Source organism: Mobula hypostoma, chromosome 26 (assembly GCF_963921235.1).
Source record: "Mobula hypostoma chromosome 26, sMobHyp1.1, whole genome shotgun sequence".
Lineage (NCBI taxonomy): Eukaryota > Metazoa > Chordata > Chondrichthyes > Myliobatiformes > Myliobatidae > Mobula > Mobula hypostoma.
Window position 1 is genome coordinate 4,312,841 of NC_086122.1, and position 16,402 is coordinate 4,329,242.

At 46.4% G+C, this 16,402-nt stretch overlaps 1 protein-coding gene across 1 annotated transcript in view; it reads left to right on the forward strand.

Annotated features, from left to right (window-relative positions):
• col16a1 (collagen, type XVI, alpha 1) overlaps window positions 1–15,997 on the forward strand; it is a 414,952-nt gene extending 398,955 nt beyond the window's left edge. Inside the window, exons 53-61 of the mRNA XM_063033604.1 lie at window positions 7,577–7,630; window positions 8,399–8,434; window positions 10,217–10,279; window positions 11,329–11,400; window positions 15,049–15,102; window positions 15,187–15,231; window positions 15,653–15,697; window positions 15,838–15,895; window positions 15,990–15,997. Of these exons, the coding sequence (XP_062889674.1) occupies window positions 7,577–7,630; window positions 8,399–8,434; window positions 10,217–10,279; window positions 11,329–11,400; window positions 15,049–15,102; window positions 15,187–15,231; window positions 15,653–15,697; window positions 15,838–15,895; window positions 15,990–15,997 (435 nt within the window). The remainder of the gene's footprint in view (window positions 1–7,576; window positions 7,631–8,398; window positions 8,435–10,216; window positions 10,280–11,328; window positions 11,401–15,048; window positions 15,103–15,186; window positions 15,232–15,652; window positions 15,698–15,837; window positions 15,896–15,989) is intronic.
• The last annotated feature ends 405 nt before the right edge of the window (window positions 15,998–16,402 follow it).

Here is a 16,402-nt window from a genome sequence, read left to right on the forward strand (position 1 = left end):
CCATCACCCCATTCCCACCTGTCCCACTCCCCACCATCTCCCCTTGCCCACCTGTCACAATCCCCACCATCTCCCACTTCCCACCTGTTGCACTCCACACCAACTCCCCTTCCCACTTGTCGTAATCCGCACGAACTCCCCACCTCCCGCTTCCCACCAGTCACAATCCTCACCATCTCACCATCGCACATTTCACAATCCACACCACACCCATCTTCCCTCCTGTCCGTCTCCCCACCATATCCCCCTTCCCAACTGTCCGTCTCCCCACCATATCTCCCATCCCACCTGTCACACGACCCACCATCTCCCCCTTCCCACCTGTCCCAATCGACACCATCTCCCCCTTCCCACCTGTTGCACTCCCCACCATCTCCCCCTTCCCACATGTTACTATCCACACCACTTCCCCTTTCCCACCTGTCTTAATCCACACCATCTCCACCTTCCTACCTGTCCCAATCCCCACCATCTCCCCCTTCCCACCTGTCCCAATCCCCAGCATCTGCTCCTTCCCCCGTCACTATCCACACCATCTCCCCCTTCCCACCTGTCACACTCCCCACCATCTACCCCTTCCCACCTGTCCCACTCCCCACCATCTCCCCTTTCCCACCTGTCACAATCCACAGCATCTCCACCTTCCCACATGTCCCAATCCCCACCATTTCCCCATTCCCACCTGTCCCACTCAGCACCATCTCCCCCTTCCCAGCTGTCACAATCCCACCATCTCCCCACTTCCCACCTGTCCCACTCCCCACCATCTTGCCCTTCCCACCTGTCACACTCCCAACCATCCTCCCCTTCCCACCTGTCACAATCCACACCATCTCCACATTTCCACCTGTCACACACCTCACCATCTCCCCCTTCCCACCTGTCCCACTCCCCACCATCTCCCCCTTCCGACCTGTCCGTCTCCCCACCACCTCCTCCTTCCCACCTGTCCCATTCTCCACCATCTCCCCCTTCCCACCTGTCCCATTCACCACCATCTCCCCTTTCCCACCTGTCCCAATCCCCACCATCTCTGCTTTCCCACCTGTCCCAATCCCCACCATCTCCCCCTTCCCAAATGACACAATCCTCCCCATCTCCCCCTTCCCATCTGTCACAATCCCCACCATCTCCTCCTTCCCACCTGTCACACTCCCCACCATCTCCCCCTTCCCACCTGTGACACTGCCCACCATCTCCCCCTCCCCACCTGTCCCAATCCCCACCATCTGCTCCTTCCCACTGTCACAATCCACACTTCTCCCCCTTCCCACCTATCCCATTCACCACCATCTCCCCATTCCCACCTGTCCCAATCCCCACCATCTCCCCCTTCCCACCTGTCACATTTCCCACCATCTCCCCCTTCCCACCTGTCCCAATCCCCACCTTCTCCCCCTTCCCACCTGTCCCACTCTCCACCATCTCCCCCTTCCCACCTGTCCCAATCAACACCATCTCCCCCTTCCCACCTGTCACATGGAAGGTTTGTCACACCTGTCACACTCCCCACCATCTCCCCCTTCCCTCCTGTCCCAATCTGCCCCATCTACCCCTTCCCACCTGTCCCACTACCCACCATCTCACCCTTCCCAGCTGTCACAATCCACCCCATATCCCCCTTTTCCACCTATCATAATCCGCACCATCTCCACCTTCCGACAAGTCCCAATCCACACCATCTCCCCCTTCCCACCTGTCACAATCCACACCATCTCCACCTTCCCACATGTCCCAATCCCCACCATCTCCCCCTTCCCACCTGTCCCACTCACCACCATCTCCCCCTTCCCACCTGTCACAATCCACACCATCTCCACCTTTCCACCTGTCCCACTCCCCACCTTCTCCCCCTTCCCACCTGTCTGTCTCCCCACCACCTCCCCCTTCTCACCTGTCACATTCCCCACCATCTCCCCCTTCTCAGCTGTCCCACTCCCCACCATCTCCCCTTACCACCTGTCACAATCCACACCATCTCCTCCTTCCCACCTGTCCCATTCCCCACCATCTCCCCCTTCCCACCTGTGACACTCCCCACCATCTCCCCCTTCCCATCTGCCCCAATCTCCACCATCTGCTCCTTCCCATTGTCACATTCCACACCATCTCCCCCTTCCCACCTGTCCCATTCACCACCATTTCCACCTTCCCACCTGTCCCAATCCCCACCATCTCCGCTTTCCCACCTGTCCCAATCCCCACCATCTCCCCCTTCCCACCTGACACAATCCTCCCCATCTCCCCCTTCCCATCTGTCACAATGCCCACCATCTCCCCCTTCCTACCTGTCCCACTCCCCACCATCTCCCCTTTCCCACCTGTCCCATTCCCCACCATCTCCCCCTTCCTACCTGTCCCACTCCCCACCATCTCCCCCTTCCCACCTGTCCCACTCCCCACCATCTCCCCCTTCCTACCTGTCCCACACCCCACCATCTCCCCCGTCCCACCTGTCACCCTCCCCACCATCTACCCCTTCCCACCTGTCCCTCTCCTCACCATCTCCCCCTTCCCACCTGTCCCACTCCCCACCATCTCCCCCTTCTCAACTGTCCGTCTCTCTACCACCTCCCCCTTCTCACCTATCACTCTCCCCACCATCTCGCCCTTCTCACCTGTCACACTCCCCACCATCTCTCCTTCCCACCTGTGACAATCCCCACCATCTCCCCCTTTCCACCTGTCCCACTCCCCACCATCTCCCCCTTCCCACCTGTCACACTCCTCACCATCTCCTCTTTTCCACCTGTCACAATCCACACCATCTCCACCTCCCACTTGTCCCAATCCCCACCATCACCCCCTTTCCACCTGTCACACTCCCCACCATCTACCAATTCCCACCTGTCCCACTCCCCACCATCCCCCCTTCCCACCTGTCGCACTCCATACCATCTCCCCTTCCCACCTGCCACAATCCCCACTATCTCCCCCTTCCCAACTGTCACCCTCCCCACCATCTACCCCTTCCCACCTGTCCCTCTCCTCACCATCTCCCCCTTCCCACCTGTCCCACTCCCCACCATCTCCCCCTTCTCAACTGTCCGTCTCTCTACCACCTCCCCCTTCTCACCTATCACTCTCCCCACCATCTCGCCCTTCTCACCTGTCACACTCCCCACCATCTCTCCTTCCCACCTGTCCCACTCCCCACCATCTCCCCCTTCCCACCTGTCACACTCCTCACCATCTCCTCTTTTCCACCTGTCACAATCCACACCATCTCCACCTCCCACTTGTCCCAATCCCCACCATCACCCCTTTTCCACCTGTCACACTCCCCACCATCTACCAATTCCCACCTGTCCCACTCCCCACCATCCCCCCTTCCCACCTGTCGCACTCCATACCATCTCCCCTTCCCACCTGCCACAATCCCCACTATCTCCCCCTTCCCAACTGTCACAATCCTCTCCATCTCCCCCTTCCCACCTGTCCCACTCCCAACCATCCTTCCCTTCCCACCTGTCACAATCCACAGCATCTCCCCCTTCCCACCTGTCACAATCCACAGCATCTCCCCCTTCCCACCTGTCACAATCCACACCATCTCCACCTTCCCACCTGTCACAATCCCCACCATCTTCCCCTTCCCACCTGTCACACTCCCCACCATCTCCCCGTTCCCACCTCTCACAACCCCCACCATCTCCCCCTTCCTAACTGTCACACTCCCCACCAGCTCCCCCTTCCCACTCTGGATTCTGTCTACATTTTTCAGTGCTTCAGTAAAGCAGCCGGCAGAATCAAGTACCCACCCAACTTGGACATTCTCTCTTCTCCCCTCTCCCAGCAGGCCGAAGATACAAAAGCCTGAAATTATGTATTACCACTCGGTTCCAAGACAGCTTCTGCATCAATGTTATAAGAATGTGTCCCCCATACAATAAGATGGACTCCTGACCAAACAATCTAGCTCACTATGACCTTGCCTCCTATTGTTTACCAGCTTTACTCCTTGTCTTTCTTCCTTTTTAAATCTTTTTGTTAAATTAGTACACAAAAGGTAAACCATGTAGGCACTAATACACTCTTGCAATATAACTTTACAAGAGATATTAATACACAAAAAGAAGTTGGTCCAAACAGTGCAGTTTAGATATAAAATAACAAGGTAATATAATAGTATACTAATTTTCATACATATCAATAAGGAAAAGAAAAAAACACCCCCAAAAAAAACGCACCGTGCAACTAATCTAAAAAGCAAAGCAAAGCAATGGGCTAACTATGTATCAAGTAGAGTTAAACAACTTAAAACAATCACGTCCTCAAACCCGACCTCCAATAAAAACAGTTAAAAAGCAAGAAGGGAATGTAAATATGAACAGAGAGAGAAAAAAAGTTACATTAAATGAAAATGTTAAATAAAAGATCTCCAGGTCTGTTCAAATTTAACTGAAGAATCATAAAGATTACTTCTAATTTTCTCCAAATTTAAACATAGTATCATCTGGGAAAACCAAAAGAACGTAGTTGGAGCATTAATCTCCTTCCAATGTTGTAAAATACATCTTTTCGCCACTAAAGTAAGAAATGCAATCATTCTACGGGCTGAAGGGGAAAGATTACTGGAAATTTTAGGTAATCCAAAGATAGCAGTAATAGGATGGGGAGAAATATCTATATTCAATACCTTTGAAATAATATTAAAAATGTCTTTCCAAAAAGTTTCCAAAGTAGGACAGGACCAAAACATATGAGTTAAGGAAGCTATCTCCCTATGACATCTGTCACAAAGAGGGTTAATATGAGAATAAAAATGAGCTAATTTATCTTTAGACATATGTGTTCTATGGACAACTTTAAATTGAATTAGGGAGTGTTTAGAACAAATAGAGGAAGTATGGACTAGTTGTAAAATATGCACCCAGTCATCCGCCGAAATAGTAAAGCCCAATTCCTTTTCCCAATCTGACCTAATCTTATCGAATGGTAAGTTTCATAATAGTATTATAAATAATAGCCGTTACACCTTTCTGAAGTGGATTAAGGTTAATTATAGCATCTAAAATATATGCAGGAGGCAACGTTGGAAAGGAAGGGAGTATAGTACTTAGGAAATTTCTAACTTGGAGATATCTAAAAAAATGTATATTTGTTAGATAATTGTTCAAAAGACATAAGGGAACCATCTAAAAATAAATCCAAAAACCGTGAAATACCATTAGTCTTCCAAATTTGAAAGGCATTGTCAGTGGAAGATGGAGGAAAGAATATGTTACCTAAAATAGGAATCGCAAGCCCAAATTGATTAAGATCGAAAAATTTTCGGAATTGAAACCAAATACGTAAGGTATATTTAACTATCGGGTTACAAACCTGTTTGTGATGTTTCAAATCAAAAGGAAGAGAAGAACCTAAAATGGAGCCAAGTGCATAACCTTGAGCAGATTGTAATTCCGATACTACCCATTTAGGAATGGATAGTTTATCTTGGTCAAGTAACCAAAATTTCATGTGTCGAATATTAATTGCCCAATAATAGAATCTAAAGTTAGGGAATGCCAAACCTCCATCTCTCTTAGCTTTCTGTAGATGTATTTTACCCAATCTCGGGTTTTTATTTTGCCAAATAAATGAAGAAATTTTAGAGTCAACTTTGTCAAAAAAGGATTTTGGAACAAAAATCGGTAGTGCCTGAAATACGTATAAAAATTTTGGCAGAATAAACATCTTAACAGCATTAATACAACCAATCAAAGTTAAATAAAATGGAGACCATTTAAATGAAAGTTGAGTAATGTGATCAATTAAGGGTAGGAAAATTAGTCTTAAATAAATATTTATGTTTACAGGTAATTTTAATCCCAAGATATGAAAAATGATTATTAACCAATTTAAACGGAAGGTTCTGATATAAGGGAACTTGCTGATTAATCGGGAAAAGTTCACTCTTACTGAGATTTAACTTACAACCTGAAAAAAGACTAAATTGTGCTAATAAATCTAAAGCAGCAGGGGTAGATTTTTGAGGATTAGAAATATATAAAAGTAAGTCATCAGCATAGAGTGATACTTTATGGGACTTTAAACCCCGAGTTATCCCAATAATATTTGGAGATTCTCGAATAGCAATTGCAAGAGGTTCTAATGCAATATCAAATAATAAAGGACTAAGAGGACAACCTTGTCTGGTACCTCGAAAAAGAGGGAAAAAAGGTAAGCTTAAAGAGTTAGTACGAACTGAGGCCATAGGAGAATGATATAACAATTTGATCCAGGATATAAATTTTGGGCTGAAATTAAACATTTCAAGCACCTTAAATAAGTAAGGCCATTCGACTCTGTCGAAGGCTTTTTCAGCATCTAAGGAAATGACGCACTCAGGATCATTTTGTGAGGGGGTATAAACAATGTTTAACAGTGTGCGAATGTTATAAAATGAGTAATGACCTTTAATAAAACCCATTTGGTCTTCCGAAATAATATAAGGAAGTGCTTTTCCTAATCTGTTTGCTAAAAATTTAGAGAAAATTTTAGAGTCAACATTTAATAAGGATATTGGTCTATAAGATGCGCATTGAGCAGGATCTTTATCCTTCTTTAATATTAAAGAGATCAATGCTGTATAGAAGGATTCGGGAAGTTTACCAAGTTTTAATGAGGCCTCCAGAACCCTGAATAACCAAGAGATTAATGAAGATGCAAAACATTTATAAAATTCCGCGATAAACCCATCAGGACCCGGAGCTTTCCCCAGGTTCATAGAGAAAATAACATTCTTAATCTCATCAGTGGTAAAGGAAGTGTCTAGCATAGAAGATATATCATGTGAAATCTTAGGGAAACCTAGGTTATCTAAAAAGTCATACATATATTTAGAGTCTCGTGGAAAATCTGATTGATATAAGGAGGAATAAAAATCAAAAAAGGATTGATTAATCTCAGCTTGATCAAATATCAGTTGATCTTTTTAATTATAAATCTGATTAATTTGAAATTTAGTATAGTTAGTCTTCAACTGATTAGCCAACAGTTTACCAACTTTGTCACTATGTATACAAAATTCATGTATTACCACTCAGCTCCAAGACAGCTTCTACATCAATGTTATAAGACTAATGAATGTGTCCCCCATACAATAAGATGGACTCCTGACCAAACAATCTAGCTCACTATGACCTTGCCTCCTATTGTTTACCAGCTTTACTCTTTCTCTGTAGCTGTTACGTTTATTCTTCATTCTGCTATTGTTTTGCCTTATGTTACCTCAATGCACCTTTGTTACTTGATCAATATGGATGGTATGTAAGACAAGCTTTTCACCATACTTTGGGGACGTACAACCATAATAACCAATGTCCAGTTGATGCCCGTATAATAGAGAATGTTCCCCTGTCCCAATCTGAAGGATGTTGTTGCCACTGTTACGGATTGGTCAAAATCCATTAAGTATAGCGCCCAGTGTTGTTAACTCCTGGTGAGGGTGGGGGGTGCATGAGTTTGTGGAGTAGGCTCACATGCAGGGCAGCCTTGTGTCTCTCAAGCACCTGTCCTTCCAAAAGCCAGAGCTCAGCCCTGCTCTTGCACGTGCTTCTGTGATGTGAAACCTTTCTGTTTATCTTGTCAGGGCCCCAAAGGTGATGCAGGAATACCTGGTGCCCGAGGAGAGAAAGGAGACCAAGTAAGTGATGTTTCTTTGATTTGTTATGAAAACTTTGGCCCCTCATTTGGTCCCTCCATCCCAACCTCTTAATATCCAGTTAGGACTTGGGTTGCATGCTGGGATTCTGCTTTTCAACCACAGCCTCAGTTTGTGTCTCACTTTATTGGGGATCTCCCTCCTCCCTGGACAGAATATTTTTTCACCAACCCTCAAGTTATCAATGTTGGCTAGGAGGCTGTCCTTTACCCCTTCAATTCTGACCAGGGCACTGCCCAATTTCACAGCAAGATAGTTTTTTTTTTAAGTTTACACTGCAAGACACAGTGGATTGGAAGGAGTGTGGCCCAAAGTGATAGAATATCTCCCTTCCGGACTACTTAGGCCATTGGTGAGTTTGCTGGAGGAGAACCAGGCTGTAAACCAAGGATTGGACTCTGGTGTCTGAAGCAGTCTGGTGCACACCTGAACTCTCTCTCAAAGGGATGTGGTTTCTGAGGGGGTGGCTGGCTGGGAGGCAATTGAAATTTCAAAGGTGCTACTGACAGTTTCTTGTTGGGCATGTCTCAAGGATTGGGAAACAAGCCATGTAATTGTTGTGGAAATAATTGAACAGTGCCTTCTGTAACACTGCCGAAATTAGGCACTGACAATGTGAGGGTGTACCTGGCAGCTGGGAGCTGTCAGGAAAATGGTATCACTAATATGAAGGGGAGCCTTTACTGTGATGGTGCCAAAGATGGGGATCTGGAAGTTCCAAAGCTAATCACCCAGTGATATTTTTTTCAGGGATTTCAAGGACAGCCTGGGTTTCCTGGACAGCAGGTAAGTGAGACTACATTGAGCAGGTGGTAATTGGATTGTATCAGTACTTGAATAGCCAGATAAGTATATTTCTCAGGGGGTCTCCGGCTCCTGCTGTGGGAAGTTGTACTTCATCAGTCATAAAGAGCACGGTAAAAATGGAAGTGCTTATTTCTCCGATGATGGTATGACTCCATGACTCACTAAGGAAGGTCACAGATTAACAGCTTTTCAGATAAAAGGGAATAGTTTAAATAAAAGCACAGGCACACATTTCAGTACAAAACACAGATCTATCAGCATGAATCATGGTGTACCAGCACGTACATAAATCTAAGATTCAAGACTGTTTAATTTAAGATCATTTCCAGAACACGAGAATAGAGGAGAATGAAATGATAGTTACAGCACAAAAAAAAAACACAGAATTACTCAAATCACAAATGGCTGTCGAAGAGAGGGGAACGTGGAGGGATGGATGGTGCAGTAAACCAGGAGGATTGGAATATGAAGAAGTAAGGCAAACGTTGGAGAAGGAGCTGGAAATTTGCAGGGATTTGGGCAGGGTGAAGCTGATGAAAACCGTAATCATCTGTTTCCTCAACAAACGAAAGTAACTGTATTTCATAAGTTTCTAATGAAAGCATGATATTTGATATAATGACCATTTTGGTCAGGACATGGGCAGGGAGTTAACAATAGTGCCCTGGCTTTCAGCTTGTGATGTCAGAGTCATTGAAGTTGTACAATTCTTTGGAAACAGTCCTTTCGGCTGGTCACTTCCATACAGACAAAAATGCCCATTTTCCCACTGAAAAAATACTGTCCCTCAAAACTCGACAGCACTTAAAATAATGAACTGAACTGGAAGCAAACTGGGCCGTTTGAAAGGTGCTAAACCTCTACTGTTTAACATCAAGCTTCAGTGGGAATTGACACTCAACAAAGGAGCAATGTCTAATGGGTCCAGTGTTACTTTGATACTATTGCCAAAGTAGGCCGTGTGACTATAATGTGAAGCTGTTCAGCACTGCACTGTACAGATGTTTACTGCTGGCTGTATGGATGTTCGTAGCCAAGCTATGCAGATTTTCAGTCTAGTGCCATTCAGTGTGGCACAGTGCTGTCTAGATGTTTGCTAATAGGTTGTGCAGATGTTTGGCACCAGACTGGAGAGGTGATCAATTCCAGGCTGAAAGATGTTCTGTGCTATACAGATGGTCAGCAGTGGCTGTACAGATACTCAGTGTTGGGCTGAGCAGATGTGCTGTGATGGGCAGATGTTCACAGCTGAGCTATACTCACACAATCTCAGCACTACCAGGCAAACCTACTAGAGTATATATAAAAAATGTAAATGTGATATATTATGTATAATGCAATATAACACGTAATGTAAATACACCTGCTTGTATCTTAACCAAACTGATCACTACCCTTGTTTGTGCAGGATTTAGTATAGATGAACTAATGTGTCAGTTATTGTTGGGATAAGTGTGCTGAGTGGTACTGGTGTTTGGATGGAGGTTTACAACATGAGATTGAATGGTTTATCCTCCTAAGGAGTAAGTGCAAAGGAGTTATACTAATCTGGTTCATGTGGTAGGAAAAACTATTGTTATGTAGGTGGTCATTGGGAAAATGGAAATATTGAAGGAAACCAGTTCAGTTTTCTAATGTATATCTATCTACTTAGGATGGGAAAAGAGAGGAAAACCTGCATTGAAGAATGAATATTTACAACAATACCTAAGGCTTGGCACACTCAGAAACAATAATTGTGGAAATACTTTGTGCTTGTAGGGGCCAATAGGTTTCCCTGGAAAGTCTGGGCCTTCAGGACCCCCAGGAAGTCCTGGTGAGAAGGTGAGTCCCTCGACTGGTGACATGTGATGAGATAAGTGATAGGTTGTGAGATTAATGGGGTCAGAGGTCAAAGGGGGAATGGAGTTGTGGTGCTGTGCTGCCAAGAACTAAATGATGACAGCGTCTCTGTGGCAGAGCATCCCAACTGAAGTTACTAATAACTCTTTTCATGAGGAATCCATGTGCTCATACACATAAGATGAACTCCCCAAACTTGTATGAAGACCTTAAATAGAAAATTCCAGACCTGTGTAACCTTTGTCTTCACCGAACAAGAGTTTTGGTCTGTTGAGCATATGTGGTTCATAAGGTCCCGGTATTCCTAAATGGACAAAAACATGAAGCCCTGTGATCATCCAGAATCTATAAGAACCCTCTGGATACAATCCTCCTCACCAATGAACCTGCAACCAATTGTGGTTCTGTGACCTCTCCCCCCCCCACCCCCAGCAATACACTGTGACCCCCAGGAATCAGTAACCCTCCTCATATCATCTCAAACCTCTAAATCAGTGACTCCTCCGAACAACCTGAATCAACCACCCCCCCCCCCCCGCCTAATGAGTCAGTGACTCTGTAATGACCCTTTGGTGGATCAGTAATCCTATGACCTACAGTTCTCACAATGACATGATATTTTGGGAATCACTGATGTCCCATTTCTCCGAATGACCTATAATTATGAGTGATCCACTTACATTCTTCCCAAACAGATCACAGACACTGAGTCGCCCTTCCCCATCCCCACTGATGAACCAAGGTTCTGGTTGCATCTGTGACCTCTGCCTGCCACAAGGACCCTCAATGGTCACTGCAAATCTGTGAACAATGGTGGAAACATTGCAGCTTCCCTATTGGTCAATATCTCTGGTTTAGGACATCAACAATTTAATCTACTGGTTGTATTGGGAGGAAGTACCAAGACCTACCTCCCTTCATGATGAAGTTACATCCTGGAGATGATGATGGGACAAAACAATAGTTGGGAGGTAATTGCACAGGCAGGTGAGGATCCAGCCATGTTATGCAAACTCTTTTCTGTTTTTCAGGGCAGTGAGGGAAGAACAGGACCTGTTGGGCCAACAGGTCCTCCAGGCCGAATTGGAACTCCAGGGATACAGGTGAGGCTGCCCTCCTGCTTGGGTATACTTGATGGGGTTTGTCAATGGCACAGAGATTTTGGTTTATATCCTGGGTTTATTGGCCTATTTACATTCCATATGAGCTTTGCTTTAGTAATCTTTACAAAGGTTAAAAAATGTTCATTTTATTGTCAAAGTATGCATGTACAATGCAACTCTGATATTTGCCTTCTCCAGATAGCCAGGAAATACAGAAAGACCATGGGAATTCTTGAAAGAAAAGACATCAACTCCCCCCACATGAAAAAGAAAAAGAAACAAAATTCACAAAACCCAAAATCCTCCACTTCCTCCCCTGCAGAAAAAAACAGTGATAACAGCAACAAATCCCCAGACCGTCCCCCACAAGAAAAAAAACAGTGACAGTAACCAACCCCGATCCCCTCCCCTGCATGGAAAGGAAACAGTGATGGTGACCAACCCTGATCCCCTCCCCTGCAGGGAAAGGAAACGGTGACGGTGACCAACCCCGATCCCCTCCCCTGCAGGAAAAGGAAACGGTGACGGTGACCATCCCCGATCCCCTCCCCTGCAGGAAAAGGAAACGGTGACGGTGATCATCCCCGATCCCCTCCCCTGCAGGAAAAGGGAACGGTGACGGTAACCAACCCCGATCCCCTCCCCTGCAGGGGAAAAGGAAATGGTGACGGGTAACCAACCCCGATCCCTTCCCCTGCAGGGGAAAAGGAAACGGTGACGGTAACCATCCCCGATCCGCTCCCCCGCAGGGAAAGGAAACAGTGACGGTGACCAACCCCGATCCCCTCCCCTGCAGGAAAAGGAAACAGTGACGGTGACCATCCCCGATCCCCTCCCCTGCAGGGAAAGGGAACGGTGACGGTGACCAACCCCGATCCCCTCCCCTGCAGGGAAAGGAAACAGTGACGGTGACCAACCCCGATCCCCTCCCCTGCAGGAAAAGGAAACAGTGACGGTGACCAACCCCGATCCCCTCCCCTGCAGGGAAAGGAAACAGTGACGGTGACCAACCCCGATCCCCTCCCCTGCAGGAAAAGGAAACAGTGACGGTGACCTACCCCGATCCCCTCCCCTGCAGGGAAAGGAAACAGTGACGGTCCCCTGCAGGGAAAGGAAACAGTGACGGTAACCAACCCCGATCCCCTCCCCTGCAGGGAGAGGAAACAGTGACGGTGACCATTCCCCGATCCCCTCCCCTGCAGGGAGAGGAAACAGTGACGGTGACCATTCCCCGATCCCCTCCCCTGCAGGGAGAGGAAACAGTGACGGTGACCATTCCCCGATCCCCTCCCCTGCAGGGAGAGGAAACAGTGACGGTGACCATTCCCCGATCCGCTCCCCTGCAGGGTAAAGGAAACAGTGATGGTGACCAACCCCGATCCCCTCCCCTGCAGGGAAAAGGAAACAGTGACGGTAACCAACCCCGATCCGCTCCCCTGCAGGAAAAGGAAACAGTGACGGTGACCATCCCCGATCCCCTCCCCTGCAGGGAAAAGAAACAGTGACAATAACCAACCCCGATCCCCTCGGGATCTGCCATTTTTTAGCCCATTCTTCCAGCTGATGCAGATCCTTCTACAAGCCATGATAACCTTCCTCACTGTCCACTACACTCTCAATCTTGGTGTCATCCGCAAGCTTGCTGATGCAGTTAACCACATTATCATCCAGATCATTGATATAGATGACAAACAACAAAGGACCCATCTGATTCCTGCAGCACACCACCATGCACAGGCTTCCAGTCAAAGAGGCAACCCTCTATGACCATTCCGGCTTCTCACACCAACCAACATCTAATCCAATTTACTACCTCATCCTGAATGCCGAATAACTGACCCTTCTTGACCAACCTCTCATGTGGGATCTTGTCAAGTGTACAACATCCAATGCTTTGCCTTCAACTAGGTTACTGGTAACTTCCTCGAAAAGGTCTTTAAGATTGGTTAGACATGACCTACCATGCATAAAACAACACTGACTATCCTTAATCAGTCCATATCTATCCAAAACCTTGTACATCCAGTCACTTACAATACCTTCCAATAACTTGCCAACAACTGATATCAGACTCACTGGACTATTATTTCCTGTTTTTTGTTTAGAGCCTTCTTTAAACAGCGGAACAACATTGATTATCCTCCAATCATCTCATAGCTCTCCTGTCACTGAGAATGTTTTAATATCTCTGCTAGAACGCCTGCAATTTCTGCACTTCCCTCAAGTACAGTCCAAGGAAACACTTTGTCAGGCCATGGGGATTTATCCACCCTGGTTTGCCTCAGGGTAGCAAACACCTCCTTCTCTGTAATCCATGAAGTTTTTGCTGCTTTACCTCACTTCTATAGACTCTGTCACCTGAGTAAATATAGATGCAAATAATTTATTTCTGATCTCCCCCATTTGTTTTAGCTCCAGACATGGATTACCAGTCTGGTCTTCCATCGGCCAATTTTGTCCCTTGGAATCCCTTTGCTCTTAACATATCTGTAGAATCCCCTTAGGATTCCCTTCATCTTGTCTGCTAGAGCAACTTCATGCCTTCTTTTAGCCCTCCTGATTTCTTTCTTAAGTGTTCTCTTGCAGTTCTTATACTCCATAAGCACCTCATTTGTTCTTACTTGCCTATACCTGCTATTCACCTCCTTTTTTCTCTTAACCAGGACCTCAATATCTCTTGAAAACCAAGTTTTCATACACCTGTTAACTTTACCTTTCATTTTGGGAGGCACAAACAAGCTTTGCACTCTCAAAATTCCATTTTGAAGTCCTCCCACTTTCCAAGTACACCTTTGCCAGAAAACAGCCTGTCCCAATCCACACTTGCCAGATCCTTTCTGATACCCAAGCGTCCCTGAAGAACATTCCGAGCAGATTTCCTACAACCAAGGGCATGACTGCAGTGGAAGGGCTTATCTTTACATGTTCTTTTGATCCAGAGTATAACGAATAGTTGCAGTACCTTGAACCTCTGTTAGGCCACACTTGGAGTATTGTGTTCTGTCCTGTTCACCTTATTATAGGAAGAATGTGGAAACTTTAGAGAGGGTACAGAGGACATTTACCAGCATGCCGTCTGGATTAGAGTACATGTCTTATGTAGAAAGGTTGAGCGAGCTCGGGTTTTCTCTTTGGAGTGAAGGAGGCTGAGAGACAATGATAGAGGTGTATAATAATTGTAAGAGGCATGAGTAGAGTAGATAGCCAGCACTTTTCCCCAGGTAACAATGACTAATCCTTGAGCACGTGCTTTTAAGGTGAGTGAATGTTTGTTTGGGGAAATGTCAGATGTGGTTTGTTTTGTACAGCATGGTAAGTACATTGCCAGGGGTGGCTGATACAGTAGAAATATTTAATATAGGCACATGGATGAAAGAAAAATGGAGGGTTGGGGTATGTAGGCAGGAAGGGTTGGAGTAAACATGTTGGGTAAAGGGCTCGTACTGTGATGCACTGTTCTAAATGGTGGCTTCCAGTCCTCAGGGTCCCATCCAATTCTCATCTGCATCTTTCAGCCTGGTCTCACAAATGAGGCAGGTTATGAAAGACTCTGTGCCTTGAACACCTGGTGGCAGTATCAACAGGGTGGGGTATCCCTATCCTCTTCTATACAGCCCCCTCTGATTTTCGTCTCCTTTCTTTACGCAGGGACCCCCCGGAATGGATGGCCTCGATGGAAAGGAAGGGAAGCCAGGTGCCCGGGTAGGACATTAACTCACAACCTGAAACACCGAGGTTCTCTTGTCTACTGGGTAGAGATAATAATGGTGATTGTTTCCTTTGCAGGGTGAAATGGGACCTATGGGGCCACCAGGACTCAGGGGTGCACATGTAAGTGATTGTACTGTCCATCATACCCAACCTGGTCTAGCATTCAGTATTTTTTTAAGCATTACCCATCCAGAATAAGACCAGAACTTGTGGTTAAGAAGAAAGGTTCATAAATTTGGTTTGATTTTCTTGGGATTTGAAAGTCGAGTAAAGATGTTGAAAGATTACAATAGGGTGGTACAGAGGGACTGAGAGGGCACAACCTTGGAGCTGATTCTCCAGCAGTAGCTGGTGAAATTCCTCATAGGAGGATTTGAGGTACTCCACCTGATAGCCTGTTGTAGAGTGTTGTAGAGTAACTGGAGCCTCCAGTGCCATGACAGGTGAGTGGGACAGGACATGTCAGGGACTAAGAGAAACAGAGGGTTTGTGCAATTTCTGAAAGGTGCGCGTTCTCTAATTGGTCTCTTTCCTTCAACAGGGATTTAAAGGAAAACCTGGGCTCCCAGGCCAACCTGGGCTGAGAGTGAGTATCTGTGTGTAGTGGATATGAGTGGGTGCAGTAGTACTCAAATACAGGAGTCTAAGTGATAGTGCTATGCATGGTTCCAGGTGTGTGTGTGTGTGTGTGTGTGTTATAAGCAATAACAACTCTCGCTGTTACAGGGTGAACAGGGAGCAGTGGGTCCACCTGGAGCAGCAGGACGTCCAGGCTTTGAGGCAAGTATGAATATTCTTCAATCACTGGTAATTCCTAAATTTTATTTTCCAAACATTCTCTGCAGCACTACCCTCTCTCCCCACGGGGTATGTTTTAGAAACATAGAAAACCTACAGGCCCTTCAGCCCACGAAGCTGTGCCGAACATGTCCTTACCTTAGAACTACCTAAGGTTACCTGCAGCCCTCTATTTTTCTAAGCTCCATGTACCTATTCAGGAGTCTCTTAAAAGACCCTAACGTATCTGCCTCCACCACCATCGCCGGCAACCCATTCCACACACTCACGACTCTCTGTGTAAAACATATACCTCTGACATCTCCTCTGTACCTACTTCCAAGCACCTTAAAACTGTGCCCTCTCGTGCTAGCCACTTCAGCCCTGGGAAAAAGCCTCTGACTATCCACACAATCAATGCCTCTCATCATCTTGTACACCTCTATCAGGTCATCTCTCATCCTCTGTCGCTCCAAGGAGAAAAGGCCGAGTTCACTCAACCTGTTCTCATAAG